Consider the following 17701-nt stretch of genomic DNA (forward strand, 5'->3'; position numbering starts at 1 on the left):
TCACTGGCTCCTCCCTAGCCTGTTCAAACACGACATCAATCGGCAGCCTGGGCTTTCTACCGAAAAGCAACTCATAAGGAGACACTCTCGTCGCTTCATGTGGCGTGCAGTTGTAAGAGTATACCAGACTGCTAACAAACTTCTTCCAGTCACCTTCTTTTCTTCTTCTAATGTGCCCAACATTCCCAAAAGGGTTCGGTTAAACCGCTCGGGCCCTGAATTTCCCTGTGGGTGATAAGGTGTTGTGTGGCTCTTCTGCATACCTGTCAGGCGACAAAGTTCGGCTATGAGCTGACTTTCAAAATTGGCCCCTTGATCTGAGTGCAATCTGGTAGGGATGCCAAAATGAACAAGAAACTCGTTGTAGAGCGCTTCGGCAGTTGTCTTCGCTGTTTGGTTCTTAGTGGGAATAGCCTTAGCGAACTTTGTGTAGTGGTCAGTTACAACAAGTATGTTACTGACGTTTCCCTTTGATGGTTCTAAGGTAAGGAAGTCCATGCAAAGCAGTTCTAGAGGGTAGGATGTGTTCACATTCACAAGTGGTGCCCTATCAATCTTCCCTTGTCGCCTAATACACCTGTCACACTTACCTATCCAGGTCTTCACGTCAGTTGTGAGTCCTGGCCAGTAATACCTGTCCCTCATGAGGCGCATAGTCCGCTCTGGTCCTGGGTGTCCTGACTGGTCATGTAACCCCGTAAGTATTTCATGTCTGAATTCTTCAGGTACCACTAGCTGCTCAATGTCCTCATCATGTTCATGAATAGTTCGAAACAAAATCCCTCTTTTGATCTGCAGATGTTTGAACTGTTTCTTCATAGCTAAGTCTTGTCCCATCATGAAGTTCTTGGGCAGTGTTTTGTCGATGACAGCTCTTCTCCACTTTTCTACCAGTGGGTCTTCCCGCTGCGCCCTCCTTATTTCCCTCATCTCTTTCTGAGCAAGAGGTTGACCCATGTCTTCGGTGGCCTCTAAGATGTTCATCTTCATGGGCAATGTGTCTACATATGGCACAGTTAACATGTTGCATATAGCTTTCACGGTCGAGTCGTCGATCTTCAACCTCTCAGTGTCTTCTTTGTCTGTAATCTTCTCGTATGGGTACCGACTCATGCCATCAGCGTCCTGATTCTTCATCCCAGCCCTGTATTGAATGTCGAATGAATATTCACCCAGCGCCGATGCCCAACGTTGTCCCGTAGCATCGAGCTTGGCACTAGTGAGAATGTGCGTCAGGGGGTTGTTGTCTGTCAAGACTAGGAAGTGTGACATGGTCAGGTAGTTGCTGAACTTCTCTGTCACCGCCCACTTTAAGGCCAGGAACTCCAACTTAAAAGCACTGTAGTTGCGTTCTGACTTGTTCAAGGCTCTACTGGCATATGAAATGACCCTCTTCTTACCATCCTGCACTTGGCACAGCACTGCACCTAATGCTTTTCCAGATGCATCTGTGTGAAGTTCAAAAGGCTGATGGAAGTCTGGGTATGCCAGTATAGGTGGTGATGACAAGAGATCTTTCAGGTTGTCGAATATGGCCTGCTCTTTTCCTGTCCACTTCCACTCTGGTTTGGACGTCTTGGAACCCTTCTTGGTGGTCGTTGGAGGCAACAGTTCGTTCAGTGGCTTGACAATATCGCTAAAGCTCTTGATGAAACGGCGATAATAACCGGCAAAAGCGAGGAAGGAACGCAATTCATCAGAATTGGATGGAATAGGCCATCCTTTCACCTTTTCGATCTTTGCCGGGTCAGTCTCAACTCCATTTCCACTGACGACGTGTCCTAGAAAGTTTACACTGGGTTTGAAGAAATGACACTTTTCAGGTGCTAATTTCAGATTTGCTTTATGCAGTTTGGTCAAAATAATATCCAAGCGTTCAAGATGCTGTTCATACGAATCGCTGATAATTATCACGTCATCAAGATATATCAAGCATATGTTCATATTGAGATCTCCTAGAATCTCCTGCATAATACGCTGGTAAGTGGCTGGAGAATTTGTCAAACCAAATGGCATTTTATGGTATTCGAAGAACCCTAGATTCCCTACAGTAAAGGCGGTACGTTCTTTGTGGATCTCCTCAACTTCTATCTGGTGGTAGCCCGACTTCATGTCAATAGTTGTAAAGTACTTGGCCCCATGCAGGCAGTCAAATATTTCTTCCATTCGAGGCAGAGCGAAGGAGTCCTTGATAGTGATGTTATTTAATTGCCTATAATCTACACAAAGGCGTAAAGTGCCATTCTTCTTGCGGACTAATACCACATTTGATGAATATGGGGACTTGGATGGTCTAATCACGCCGGATGCCAACAATTGTTCGATGTGGTTACGTACCTCCTCAATCATCGATGGTGGTATGCGGCGGTGTCTTTGTTTGAAAGGAATATCATTAATTAAGTCAATGCGATGTTTTATCAGGTTACAAATGCCAATATCGGTATCACCAGTTGAAAATATATCTTTGTGTTTCCTCAATAGTTCAATTATTTCATTTTTCTGACCTTCATCTAGTATATTAGATTCATCTATGTTCAAACTATCTAATATATTACTCCCTTTTCATCAATCTTGGCAACAACCTCTTCAACTACTGTGGCTGGTTGTAATTCACATAAAATTGCATGCGGTTGAATGACAACAGGGTTGGTGGATATGTTTGATAGGGTTATTCTAACTTCTTTACGTTTCTCCCCGGTGTAGTGAATTATAGTAGGGGTCACATCGATAGATGGGGATTGACACTCATGACACTCTTGAACTATGGCAGTAGTAGAAGTATAGTCCAGTTCATGATCTGTATATCCAATAACTTCCAGACTCTGATTTGAATTCAAAATGATTTTTTGCGTTGCAGCACATTTCACCAAAGCAAGACGGTTTTTCTTCTTGCGCAATTCTCTCTCCCTAATCACCATAGTACGGAAGCTGAGATACCATGGTGAATGGAGTGATGCTATCTGTAGAAATCTTTCACCATAGTGCTCTGAGCAATCCTTCAAAACTTCTTGGAGAACATTGGTACCTAGTATAACAGGAGCTCTAGCTGAGTATTTGGTATCAGGTGTAACTAGTAATAAACAATGAAGTGGTTTTGAATTTGGAAGTCCGTGATCAGCAGTAATTATGGTTTCAATATATCCTTTGTAAGATAAAATCTCACCGTCCGCGCATTCTATGTTTAAAATATCCCCAACAGGTTTAATTTCAGCAGAAGAAAGATGTTCGTTGTAATATGTTTCAGAAATAATGCTGACAACACTCCCTGTATCTAATAAAGCTACAGCAGGTTCATTGCCAACAATAATATTTACTTCATTTGTGTTACCTATCAACTTTGGATCAGACGATTCAGTGCTAAAAGTCTGAATATTCAGGGGGATTTTGGTAGTATTCAGGGGGATTTTTTAGCAGATCTAATTCGGCAAAATTTCAATTAACATTCAATTAATTCAACAAAAACATCAAATATTCGAATACTTATTTTGACATTCGAATGCCAAACGTTCGATCGAATATTCGAATATTCGTTTGCATCCCTAATATTTACACCTCAACTTCCTTTCCTTCAAGAACAACCTTTCGGCAATTGCAAATATTTTCTGATGAATTCAACATCTTCGGATTTGTTCGGATCGCGAATCATCGCGGATAAATATGAAAAGGGTATTCTTTTAGTAATTATTTTTATGTTTTATCAAGTTGAGTCAAGTTTGCCTTAGTTCACTCATTCCAATACAAACATGGATGAATGAGGAAATATCATAATTATGATGAATATCACAAAGGCGAACGTATGTATATATATATATATATATATATATATATATATGTACTTGATAGCTTCTGATAATATATTCTATAAATAGTAAATTGCCAGTGTTATCAATTTAGTTAAATACTTGTCACGTACACAAATGAATAAGTAAATAAGTGAATGAATAAGTAAATAAGTAAATAAGTAAATAAGTAAATGAATGAACGAATAAATGAATGAATGAATGAATGAACGGACGGACGGACGGACGGACGAACGAACGAACGAACGAACGAGCGAGCGAGCGATCGATTAATTAATTAATTAATTAATTAATGGAGAGTCAATGATATTATAGCAAGTATAAACACAATGGCTCAAGTTTTGAATATATTCAACAGGCATGTCATACAACTATATTGTTTTAAATAAAACTACTGTCTTTTATTCCGGGTATGCATACGTTACTCTAGTTTAAAAACATTCGGGTATCTGTTAAAGTATGGCTTTAGATATTTCTTCCGTTCTTCATAAAAAAATATTACATTCAAAAAGATATTGGAATTTATCACATACTCTATCACAATTCCTACAAAATCTGCATTTAGTCGCGTTCTTTTCCAGCTACCAATTTCAATTAGGAGTCTATGGTTCTGAAATTAACTATAAATTGTGAGTTTTTAGTCGGATGATTTAAGATGCATAGCTCAATGCCGAATTTCGTTTACAATTTTCTGTAAATCGTTTTGTACTTGGGTGTTTCATTTAGACTAAACCATTTATTTATAAACAGATATTTTAACGTCTGCTTAACCGTTGCCTTCCGCCATTTTCGTTTATCCCACATTTACTTCAGATACATTTTAGATGGTGGACCCATGGAACTTTTCTTTTCAATACTAGCTCACTATAGTTAACTGAATAATCATACAAAGTTGTATATAAAAAAGACGAGAGTTTCCTAGAATTGTTATTTTCAAAATTAACATAAAGCAACAACTATGGCATGGCGAACAACATTGGCACGGAGCAACAACTGTGGCATAACAAACAACACGGACACGGGGAAACAACTAGAAATGGCGAACAATATGAACACGAAGCAACAACTAGACATGGCGAACAACATGAACACGAAGCAACAACTAGACATGGCGAACAACATCGACAAGGAGCAACAGCTAGGCTTCGCACTCCGGAAAGTGAATAGTGCTAAAACAGACGAGCACTTGTTTACTATCCAACAGGTCAAGTTTTCCTCTATTGTTTATTGAATATACTGTGTATTCGATTTAAGTTAAATTAATCTTTAAAAAACGCACTCATTGTAGGTAAACCTCCATTCATTCAAAGCACGTGCATAAGACAAACATAATATTGCATATTTTTAAAAATTGAATTGATTTTTAAGTAAAGATTAGTAATGAAAATTTTACTTAAGTTTTAAAATAGGGACGTACTTATTATATTAAACATCTTTTGCTGCAATGTCTTTACAGTAAAAGCGGACTCCTTAGATATACAGGCTACAAAAATATGAGTTGTAACATTTTCAGGTCACATTCTTACACAACGTTTTTCCGCCGGTACCTATTTTTTTGTTAAATCATAAATATGATCATAAAAAATGTAATAAATATTATATTAAGAGAAAGGTTGGAGAAAGAAATCTGGAGGGGAAAATAGCGGGAAAAGAGAGGGCAGAGGACAGCGAGGGGATCGAAATGGGAGAGGGGTAAGAAAGATGGAGAGAGAGAGAGAGGTAAAGAAATAGTGGGAGAATGAAAATGATACAGGCGGAATGAAGAAAGTGTGAAGTGTTAGGGGAAGAAGAGTGTTTAAGAAGAAGGCTGAAGAAGAGATTGAGTAACATATTGTGAGGAGAGAGGAAATGTGAAGGGTAGACTATCGGAGATAAAATACGAGAGCGAGTAAAGGGGAGAGAAATTGTTGGGGAAAGGGGGGGAGCTGTCTGAGTTAGTAATCAAGATTTGACAGATCTCGAAACATGCGCGACCACATACGCATTTACGATGGTGGCTCTAAGAGCCAGAAGGAAAGACAGTAGAGAGGAGACAGATCTCGTACCATGCACGACCACACGTACGAGCGGTGGCTCTGAGAGCCGGGTCGAGAACCAGCACCGCTAGTTCCCGTATAAATTTGCTCAAGATATGAAATCCTTGGGAATTGTCATTTTCCAAAACTTGGAGGTTTATATGGCTGTTTTATATTGCACATTCCGTGGAAATACTATTTGTATATATTCACGCAGTACCGGTACGATGAAAACCTTTTTGTTATAAACTCATATTTAAAGAGCTCTTATCTGGAATGACAATTCTACAAAAATTGCCTCCTTTAGGCGATTTAGCATTATTTTTCTGCCTTCCGTTTTTTGCTCATTCAATATTTTTGTATAATTATAATATATTTTATTAATAAATTAAATGTATTATTATATACAATGATCTGTAGTAACGTCTTTGGCCATCACAATGAAAGGTGCGAAAAATCGCTATGAATGAAAAAAAACGTTTCTTACTGGAGTTGCAACCCGGCATTTTATGAAAAATTGATTCTTGAAATATTAAAGGTGCTGAAACAGAGCCGTATAAACGCAATAAGGAGGCACCAGGCGGCCGCATACACTACGCGTGAACAAATGCTGCAGATAATTTAGGTCGCCACGAACTACGAGGTGCAGTCTAAAAATTCCCGGACCGCCTTTGTACTGTTGTCAGTTTTTTGTTGTCAGTTTTTGGAATAGAAAAAATAAAATTGCATCCAACTAAAGCAAAAACTATATTCTACCTGACTGTACATATATTACTTTTTAATAACACATTAAACATTCAATTTTAACATAGCAAATAAACATAACTCAGACTGTACGGATCACTTCGTACGGAAATGACGTTTACTGTTAACGTTCACTAATGAAATTACGTCACTGTAGGCGCTTGTATGCTAGTCAATGTTTTTCGAAGTATATTTCCCTTATTATTCAATACATTTTCTGTGTCAATCTACCCGCTTATTAAAAATGTCTGCGTACCACCACTTTTCGTAGCTGCTTACCGCCGACCTGACGGCAAATTTTATTTCTTCTTTAGATTCAAATCTGCGACCTCGTAAGTCAGCCTTTAATCATGGAAATACACAAAAGATCAAAGACGCTAGGTCGGGACTATACGGTGGATAATGCAGTCTTTTATTCCCCCCCCCCCCAAAAAAAAAAATAAAAAATTATTGTTAGTTATATGTCTTCAGTCCGAAGTGCAGGAGCGTTGTCTTTGTGAAAGTTCAAGTTTCGCAGTCCGGACTTTTCTTCGTATATGCGGTTATATGTACAGTGCCCCGAATACAGTTCGCGGATGGTCTGTATAATCTACAGTGCCCCGCGTACAGTTCGCGGATGGTCTGTATACGTTACAGTGCCCTGCATGTAGTTCGCGGATGGTCTGTGTACGTTACAGTGCCCCGCATGTAGTTCGCGGATGGTCTGTGTACGTTACAGTGCCCCGCATGCAGTTCGCGGATTGTCTGTATACGTTACAGTGCCTCGCATGTAGTTCGCGAATTGTCTGTATACGTTACAGTGCCTCGCATGTAGTTCGCGGATTGTCTGTATGCGTTACAGTGCCCCGCATGTAGTTCGCGGATTGTCTGTATACGTTACAGTGCCCCGCATGTAGATCGCGGATTGTCTGTATACGTTACAGTGCCCCGCATGTAGTTCGCGGATTGTCTGTATACGTTACAGTGCCCCGCATGTAGTTCGCGGATGGTCTGTATACGTTACAGTGCCCCGCATGTAGTTCGCGGATGATCTGTATACGTTACAGTGCCACGCATGTAGTTCGCGGATGATCTGTATACGTTACAGTGCCCCGCAGGTAGTTCGCGGATGATCTGTATACGTTACAGTGCCCCGCAGGTAGTTCGCGGATTGTCTGTATACGTTACAGTGCCCCGCATGTAGTTCGCGGATTGTCTGTATACGTTACAGTGCCCCGCATGTAGTTCGCGGATTGTCTGTATACGTTACAGTGCCCCGCATGTAGTTCACGGATGGTCTGTATACGTTAGAGTGCCCCGCATGTAGTTCGCGGATTGTCCCGCATACAGTTCGCGGATGGTCTGTATACGTTAGTGTCTGTATGCGTTACAGTGCCCTGCATGTAGTTCGCGGATGGTCTGTATGCTTTACAGTGCCCCGCATGTAGTTCGCGGATGGTCTGTATGCTTTACAGTGCCCTGCATGTAGTTCGCGGATGGTCTGTATGCGTTACAGTGCCCCGCAAGTAGTTCGCGGATGGTCTGTATGCGTTACAGTGCCCCGCATATAGTTCGCGGATGGTCTGTTTACGTTACAGTGCCCCGCATACAGTTCGCGGATGGTTTGTATGCGTTACAGTGCCCCGCAAACAGTTCGCGGATGGTCTGTGTGCGTAACAGTGCCCCGAATACAGTTCGCGGATGGTCTGTATGCGTTACAGTGCCCCGAATATAGTTCGCTGATGGTCTGTTTACGTTACAGTGCCCCGAATATAGTTCGCGGATGGTCTGTATGCGTTACAGTGCCCCGAATAAAGTTCGCGGATGGTCTGTTTACGTTACAGTGCCCCGCATACAGTTCACGGATGGTCTGTATGCGTTACAGTGCCCCGAATACGTTCGCGGATAGTCTGTTTACGTTACAGTGCCCCGCATACAGTTCGCGGATGGTCTGTATGCGGTGACAAACTCTGTGCGACACTTTAGTGCACATCACGCAATATGTATTCAACTCGACGACAGTTGATGCTGGGGGGGGGGGGGGGGCTGTCCGCCATCAGTATATTTATACAACGTTTCTTAAACACATTATTGTTTCAAAAGGAACATATCTCGTGTCCACAGACATCTAATTCGTCAGACAATTCAGTTGAGAACCCTCACAATAAAGTCACACACATTTCTTAGTTTCTAAGGCACCGTTGTATTCGTGTTTTTGTATAAAGTGTCACGGTTTGATAGAAAATTTATTTTTATTGTTTTTATTTGTTGGAAAATAAATGGACTACAACGGAAATGATATTAATAAGGAAATGTCCTGATCGTATTATTTGTATTATTCGTTACTACAAACCAAAACCTTTTTTTTTCTTGTTTCATCGACGTCTAGTGGGCCTAATAACATTAACAAGTTGTGTTATACTTCGGCCATCCCCATTTACCACCCTACTCTGGAAAGGTACAAACGGATGTGGCGGTTCTGTCGCTGCACCGGAAATTAATGTTTTTCGTGAAGATCTGGTATAAACAAATATCCGGTAGTTACCATAGAGAAGAACGGCGTTCCAGTTTTATCGTATGTGAAACTTAAACGGCGGTAGATTGAGGGAGGGGGGCGGGCTTTGCGCTTTTGGGAATGATTTCACCACTGGTTAATTAGACACTATAACGATTGAAGCACAGGTTTAGTACATTGATCAGTGTGCGTCCATCGATATGTTTGTGTTATGATTGCGCGAGCCTTTAATCATGACTCTATATTGTTTTTCATTCTGCGCCTAACAGACGGGGTCAATTATTGGGTACGGCATTGATTCTTTTCGTCGATTGATTTCACGCTAAATGTATATATATGCTCGCCTTGTGACATGATATAAAATGGAAAACTATAATTTAAAGTCCGATTTACACTTGTATTAAACAAAACTACTACCAAATTCGAAAATAATTCACTGTAAATGACGTTTTTCCCCCTCTTAAACAGGAGAAAGATGCCCTTTCTTTGTAACTGTCGCAACAAAGTCTATCTGAAGAATCTCAGTGTTAATCTTGGGTTGTTCCCGATATATGCAACATGCTATGTACATTCGGTCTCCATAGCTTTATTAACAACATACTTTTTAATCCAAGGTCAATTTCTAGTAGTTACGAATGAAAAAAAAACATCTTGTAAAACACCTAGTCGTCACAAAAGAAACATAGCTGTGGTCATATAGAACTTTGTGGGATGAGGGCTTTAATTATTTCCGAGTACTACACCCAACATTAGCTTCCGCTATTATATACAAGGTATTCGAAAAAAATGCTGAAAAGCAGATGGAACTAATTGCATCGTTCGTATAAAACATGCAATGTCGTCGAATTGCAAATGTGTTTACTAGTCGAGGAAGTTAATCTCGTGTAGGAATGCACGAGTACAGAACGATTAAGATGGACATTCCTTCGTGAAGTCACTGAGCCATGGATGCGAAACAGTGGCTCCAGCTCTTTTAGGAGCTGTATATAAGAAAGAGCCAATGACTCTTCCGAGCTAGAGCAAAAGAACGGACATCATTATAAAATGAAAGTATGACTCTATACTTTTTTGATATCACAATGATGAGGGCTTTTTGGTGGTTTTGTTAAAAGAGCATCGGGATTTCTTAAACACGTATGTCACAGTGGTTGAATCGATACAGTATGACAAACCTAAAAAGTGGTTTGAATCTTTAATTTACTTTTTGCCAATAAAAAATATTAAGGAACAAAACCCCTATTATTAGTCCTGGAGGGAATGGACCTTACCTCGGATGTCCCCGGGGTGCGTGAGCATATGGCGGGGATTTTACCAGCAGTTTTTCCCCACAGAACTTTTACCAGGGATAAGCTGAACCGGAAAGTCAAAGGTCCAGATACCTTGGGGCCGTGGTTACAATTGACTTGTGCATGAATGTTATGCATTTGAAAGAGTATGGACTGAATTTTGTAAATATTTTAAGGAGATACGAGTTCTGTCAATACTTACATACCATTTTCCGGTTTAAAAACAATTTTCTAATTAGCAATTTGTTTAGATTTCTTGTTTTAACAATATTATTCTTGATTATAAGTTGCATGAACATGTGAGAATCTCAAATCTAGACTTAATTATGTATTTTTTTTTCGGTATTTTATTGCAAAATGTTTGTAATTATTGTTAAATTTATGCTTATGCTCAAATAAACCTTTTGCACAAGCTGACATTTGAGAATGTTTATGTAATGGTTCTGTAAATCTGAGTATAACTTGGATGGTGTCTAACCCGATTTAACCCATTGTATGGTATAATTGTTTGTTTATGAAGAGTTAATGAAGGTATCTCCCCACCAATGTACTGAGGTATGACTTGACCAGTTGAGACGCCATCACGATTTGAGTTCCCACAATTGCAGTCAAATCAGATATCAGAAGTATTGAATCACGGTTCTGAAAAAGCTGTTGCTCTAGGTCTTTTTGATAAACCGTACCTGATGTAAAGTACCCACACATGTGATACACTTTTAATGGGTAAATACTGAGCGCTCAAAATGTAACGGTACCATTTAAACCAAGTCCCAAGCAAGTAAGCTACTGGTATCAATTGTTAACGTCTTCTATCGGTATGACATGTTGGAGGATCGTGTAACTGTGACAGCCGAAAAGGATGTTCAAACACCTTTCGGGGCGGCTACTGAAGACTATACAAGAATGGCCAAGACTTTGTATTTATTGATGTATACCTTGAATACAATTACGATGAAGAAAAATTTTCTAACTATTTCCTTACCACAGCTGCTCACATATTGAAATAAAATATACATGTCTAAACCGTTAATCATATATGCCTATTATGCTTTAGGCATGCACATGAAATTATTAATGCGTGGAATGAAAGTACAAAGCATGCGAACATATAACCCACGTTGATTATTGTTAAAGTATTTTACACATTTAAGCTCATTGTTCGGTAAGCGCAGTGGTTATCACACTCGCTTCTCACCTAGGCGACCGGGTTCGATACCCGGCCTGGGCGCATGTGAGTCTGCTTTGTGTTCACCAAGCCCGACAAGTGGGTTTCCTCCGGGTACCCGGGTTTCCCCCACAACTTTCGTGTAAAATCGGGCCAACCAGTATAATGTTGTAATAACTTGTTTCACAATCGTTGTCAATATATAGGTTTAAAACTTAAAATTCATAGCTCCTTGTTTTATAATAAGGTGAGCTATTCTGATCTTCCTTTACCCGGTGTCCAGTGTCAACATATTCAAACTTTTAAAATCTTCATATCTGAAACCGCAAGGCCCAGACCCTTGGTATTTGGTATGCAACTTCTTGTAGATGTACTCTACCAAGGTTGTTCAATAACATTCCTGGGGTCAAAAGTGGCCCCTCAAAAGGGCTACCTGGTTTTCTATATATTTGTATAGATCAACTTTGAAAATATTCTTCTCCAAACCACAAGGCCATTACTTTCGATAATTAGTATGTAGCCTCAATCGATCATATGAAGCAGCTGTTTAACCATTTTTTTTTTCAAATTATGTCCCCGAGATTTTCTATAAACTTTACTCATTTTTACCTGAATCATACATTGCATTCTTTTAATAATGATAAGGCCACACCAAATTGATATTTCGTTCCGCGGATTTACCGCTCCTATTTTTTTGAAAATGTAAAAAAAATATTTTTACTTTTTTTGTGCGCCCGCACCTCCATTTTGATCGCCAAGTAGATTTTTTTCAGGTATTAATTTATTTAAAGGCTAAAAATAATTAAGTATAATTTTTCTACGCTAGTTTTCGTGTTTTTGTAAAGGGAAATTACCGATGCGTAGTGTTTTTATACTGTATATCGATCGGTTTAGCATGGGTTTCAATAACTTCAATCAAAATGGCGGCTTCCGGTATAAACAATGTGGCTCGAAGTTTGGAAATTAAATCTTATTTTTTACAATAAATTTGTTTTAAAGCATGCTTGAACTCATTGTTGATCGTCTCATGCACTAAAGGATCATTATTTAAAGCAATCATTATGCAATAAAGCATGTGTATCTAAGACTGGTAGCGATTATATTGCGTAATTAGTGACTCGTTTTGAATGGAAATCAGACAGGTCAACTTAACTGAAACATGAGTCATTGTTTGGTCCAAATTGATGTATCAAGCTCATTTTTGATCAAATTCTGACAAAACAACAGTTATGAACAAATATCTTTTCACAAATAGCGATATAAACACTGGTCTGGATATACCTCAACATAAGTAAGCGGCTAAGTTTATCACCTTATATTTTGTTTTTATTTGCAGCTTATCCGGGATTGTAATATACTTGTCAATTGTAACCACTGCCCCGCCCACCCCTCGCCCTTGTTCCAAGGGTATACCGGGGACAGCAGAGGCAATGGGCTGTGTTTTTACCTTTCAGGTGGCCCCGCAGTGCCTATTGAAAGTGGTTTTGTCTTCATATTGAAGATAGACAGGAGTGGGCCTCACATAGGTATTCGGGGTTGCGGGGCCATTTGGCAGGGATTTTACCAGCAGTGTGTCCCTGCAGTCGGGTATTTTACCCAGGTTTTGAGAAACCGGAAGTCAAAGTCCCCGCTATTCCGGACCTGGGGGGGGGGGGGCATACACAATTGGCTGGTGCATAAAAACATCTCAATAACCCAAAAAAGTACTCTGAAAAATACCCTAGTTCTTTTTGTTTTAATAAGCACATGTCATTGCATTTCCAGTGATAATAAAAACAAAATTAAGTCTATGTTATATGGAGTCTGATGTTTGATGATGCCTGTGTAAGTGATCATTTTTTACAAATCCCAAATCAATCCAAAGTTATGTCTAAATACAGTTACATATGATGTTAAACTGATTCAGGTAGATTTATAAAAGTCGTTTCAAACTTTTAACTAAAAGCAGGGTTATTTATTATTATGAATGATCGTCATATTAAAGTACTTTTTAATTATATAAGACATTAGATGTATTCATATAATGTTTGTACTAAACATGGATAAATAAATAGTATGTATTCCGACATTTTCCCAATGTCCATTAGAGGTTCAGTTCAAGATGGCATTAAAATGGGTTCAAGGGCAATTATTTTGAACAATCTTTCTTATTTTTATTGAATATAAGGAAAAATATATTTTTTTCGCTCTTCGCTCGCCTCGGTTTTTATGAAAACTGACAAACTTTTATTTTTATTTTTTTTTTCGCTCGCTCGCTGTAAAATCCGAGGAACTAAACATTAATTTGGTGTGGCCTAAAATAATTTATCGATATTTCTGCTTTTAATGCTATGTTTTACCAAGTGAAATGTTTTTTTTATCTGATTGTCAAGTATTACTTTAGGGCGTTGTGTCAATAACCACTGTCTGCTGAGAAAATGTTGGCATCGTAGAACCGTCTTGAAATATTTACTCGACTATGGTCGTTGAGCGTAAATGATCGGAAACCTGATATCTTTTCTTATTATTGTTTTAAAACAGACACTGTCTAGAGGTAGTGTTCGAACCACAAAATAACAAAATTCGTTCCGAAATTAAATGCGTTTGATGAGAAAATAGTGCGCATTCAGTAGCATAACGTCTGCTAAACATTTTACTAAGAAACTGTTTTTATTTTGTTCTTGTTTTCAGAAAAAGGCGTTCTTTTTAACCTTTGAAAATCCTGTTATGTACAGACGGTTATAAGGCATTATCTGTGGGTTGGTTTAAGTTATACAGAGTCAACATTGTTCTTTCATTTTTAGATACCGATCTACATGTATATCATCATGCAGTACAGTGCATTGAAGAAATCCTGTCAGGCTTTTAAATACAATTTTACGCTTTTTAAGTATAGGGTAGGTAGGTATATAAGGAAAATAGTATATGTTTATGAATTTTGGGGCATGCTACAAATATTACGGGCATAAATCGGTGCATGATTTTCGGTAGGACAAAAAAACCCAGCTCCAATGAACACGTGCGCAAAACGTACCCGACAAGAATGAACACTATTCTCGAAAATAAAGATATGTGTTACAAGTCAAAACATGTATGTCATTCGGTCCCAAAAGGTACTAGACAGCGCCACCACTAGAACAACGGCGCCACCACTGTTTTATTTCGTCCATATTTCCTTTTAAAGAAGTGCTTATTAGATTTGTTGTGTTCCGGCGTAAGTTCTAACATAACAGTTATAGATATAGTTATAGTTGCGTGCGCCAGAATGTTCTTACGGTGTGTGTAAGCAATTAAGTGTCCTTGGCGTGCTAGCAGATCTCTAAATATTCACAAGGCCGAGTCGAGAGGAAAGCTCCTGGCACCACAGTTTCCACAATATTGAAACGAAATCGTAGCCAGTCTGCAGTAAAAATGTTATTACACGGTATTACATTCTCCTCTTTTCGATATATTTCCGTTTAATAAAATTATTAAAAAATATATGTATATCACATTCACGTTTTTAGAAGTAAACACATGGCAAGTTGCACCACAGAAGTGTCGACAGCTCATTTTTTGCACCACCGTTAAGTGGCGGAGCTAGCGTTAAGTGGCCATGTTCTTGTCAGAAGAATCATTTGACAATGGAACAATATGCATTCGGTTTTTTTTTGCATTATCTTGCTCTCGGCAGACAATCTGAATGTAGTAGAGTTTATCATGAGACACCAAAAATATATCACCAAATTCACAACTTACTTTCAGTAAATACTTTGGAAAATAGGAGGTCGTCGTTTCCGGTTTTGAGATGCAAGTGCATACTTTCACCGACTCACACCGACGTATTCACAGTGATTTACTGGTGGCTATGAGATTTTTTGCAACATATGAAGTTTAGCCAATATATTTTACTCGTTTCTACAAAACACGCATGCTCAAAGTAAAACAGTAATTTGAAATGTTACTCTTTCGAATTGCCGAATGTTGTTTTTAAGCTAACTTCACACAGTTAGCTGAGAAATATGCTACAACAGTATAGTAGTAAGATGTGTGAAGTTAGCTAAACATACGACATTGGACATTCAAAATCGAATAATGTGCTGGCACGACATTGGACATTGGATATAGAAAAATGAATATCGTGCCAGCACGAAATTGGACATTGAGATTTCGAAAATGAATATCGTGCCAGCACGACATTGGACATTGGGATTTCGAAAATGAATGTCGTTCAAAATCGAATGTTGTGCTGGTTCGACCGATTTGACATTGGACATTTAAAATTGAAAGTTGTGCCAGCACCACATTGGACATTTGGATTTAAAAAATGAATTTCGTGCTAGCACGACATGGGACATTGGACATTCAATTCGAACGTTGTGCTGTCACGACATTTGACATTCAAAATCGAAAGTCGTGCGACATTGGACATTCAAAAATGAATGTCGTGCCAGCACGACATTCGACATTGGGATTTGAAAAATGAATGCTAGCAAGACATTGGAAATTTAACATTCAAAATCGAATGTTACCCCCCGGTCATTAGTTTATATAGAATAGTAACTCCCCGGTCATAATATTATGACTCCCCCACACGTAGAAAAGTGACCCTCACGTAGAATTGTGACCCCCTATAGAATTACGATCCCCTAACCCAAACCCTAATCCTAACCCATCTAAGGTACACTAACATTGACATTGATCTTACCTACACTACACACAATATGAATAACTTTAGCAAATACCGTTTTACTACCTGTGACGTAAGAGGTAAAGAGGATTGAAAAATCCGTACCACCATACTGTCGTTTTTCTGATTCCGTATCATGCTAGTACCGTAGCATGAATTAGTGCATGCATTTATTATGTTTATAATTCGTTTCATGATCTGTTAGTGGTTTTTGTATATTTTGTGTATGATCGTTTCATTTGTTTTACATTTAAATCACCTCGGGTGGAAATAAAGTTATTGAGCTTACACAGTCATGTATTCAGCCTTTAGTGTAATGTCGGTTACATATAAGTAGGAGGGGGCCGACTATATGGTATTGTCGAAAAATATAGCTGTCACTTAGGGGCCATGGTTTTCAAAATTTGTATGAGTGCTTTTAAAATTTTCCACGTTGCATGTAAAATGGACTGTGCTAAAAAATGTTTAACGTGTCTTAAAATATAAGCGCTCTGAATATTGTTTGAAAATATTGATTTTAAGTACCAAATGTTCGGTCGAGTAGATGAAGGTTTCGCCGCCTACACAAGTTCCTATATGTTTCTCACTTATTTGGCGATCTACATGCATGATTTTTTCTTGTATTTTTACGACGTCAACTAAAAATACTCGGGTTTCATTGACGCATTCCTTATGCTGTTTAAGACACGTGTATTTTATTTTAATTTTTGGCTGAAACAGAAAGATGCTAAACTATTCAGAAATAATTTACTCAACTGTCTTTATTTTTCCATAGATTGTGATAAATAATAATATAAAAAAAACAATGATTAATAATGAAAAAGAAAGTTTTACAAAGCTCACATTCATTAGTAAACATATATAATGGTCCTAAGAAGTTAACCCAATTGTCTTAATAAGGTAAGAATAATTGTCACGTAACGTCTGCAATAATAGAATAATAGAAGAGGGGGAGAAGAGAGGGGGAAGAAGAGGGGAAGAGAGAGGGGGAGAAGAGAGGGGAAGAAGAGGGGGAGAGAGAGGGGGAAGAGAGAGGGGGAGAAGAGAGGGGAAGAAGAGGGAAGAGAGAGGGGGAGAAGAAGGGGAAGAGGGGGGGTAAGAGAGAGGGGGAAGAGAGAGGGGAAGAAGAGGGGAGAGGGGGGTAGAAGGGGAAGAGAGGGAGAAGAGTGGGGGAGAAAAAGGGGAGAAGAGGGGGTAGAAGAAGTTGAGGGTAGAAAAGAGAGGGGAGTTGGGGGTAGAAGAGGAAGGGAGAGGGTAGTGAGGGGTAGAAGTGGAGGAAGAGAGAGGGGAGTTGAGGGGTAGAAGAGAGGAAGAGAGAGGGGGAGTTGAGGGGTAGAAGAGGAGGAGAGTTTAAGGGTAGAGGAGGGGAAGAGAGAGGGGAGCTTAAGGGTAGAATAGGGGGGTTAAAGGGAAGACGAGGGAAAAAGGGGTAGAAAAGGGGAAGAGAGAGGAGAGGAAGGACAGAAGATGGGGAAAGAGGTTGAGAAAAGGTTAAAGAGAAATAAGAATGGATATAGGTGGTTAAGACAGAAAAAAAGGATAAACACAG

The 17701-nt window shown here is 39.1% G+C and overlaps 1 protein-coding gene across 1 annotated transcript; it reads left to right on the top strand.

The window, feature by feature from the left end:
- The first annotated feature begins 4758 nt into the window (after nt 1-4758).
- LOC128246355 (octapeptide-repeat protein T2-like) lies at nt 4759-17454 on the top strand. Its single transcript, XM_052964543.1, has 3 exons — nt 4759-4959; nt 5407-5492; nt 17097-17454. The coding sequence occupies exons 1-3, from the start codon at nt 4759-4761 to the stop codon at nt 17452-17454; spliced, it is 645 nt and encodes a 214-aa protein (XP_052820503.1).
- Nucleotides 17455-17701: the final 247 nt, after the last annotated feature.

Source organism: Mya arenaria, chromosome 9 (assembly GCF_026914265.1).
Source record: "Mya arenaria isolate MELC-2E11 chromosome 9, ASM2691426v1".
Classification (NCBI taxonomy): domain Eukaryota; kingdom Metazoa; phylum Mollusca; class Bivalvia; order Myida; family Myidae; genus Mya; species Mya arenaria.

Coding starts and splice junctions, on each gene's coding strand:
- LOC128246355 (XM_052964543.1), top strand. CDS start 4,759: ATGGCATGGCGAACAACATTGGCACGGAGCAACAACTGTGGCATAACA. Junction 4,960..5,406: donor TAGGCTTCGCACTCCGGAAA/GTGAATAGTGCT, acceptor TATTATATTAAG/AGAAAGGTTGGAGAAAGAAA. Junction 5,493..17,096: donor GGGATCGAAATGGGAGAGGG/GTAAGAAAGATG, acceptor ATAGAATAATAG/AAGAGGGGGAGAAGAGAGGG.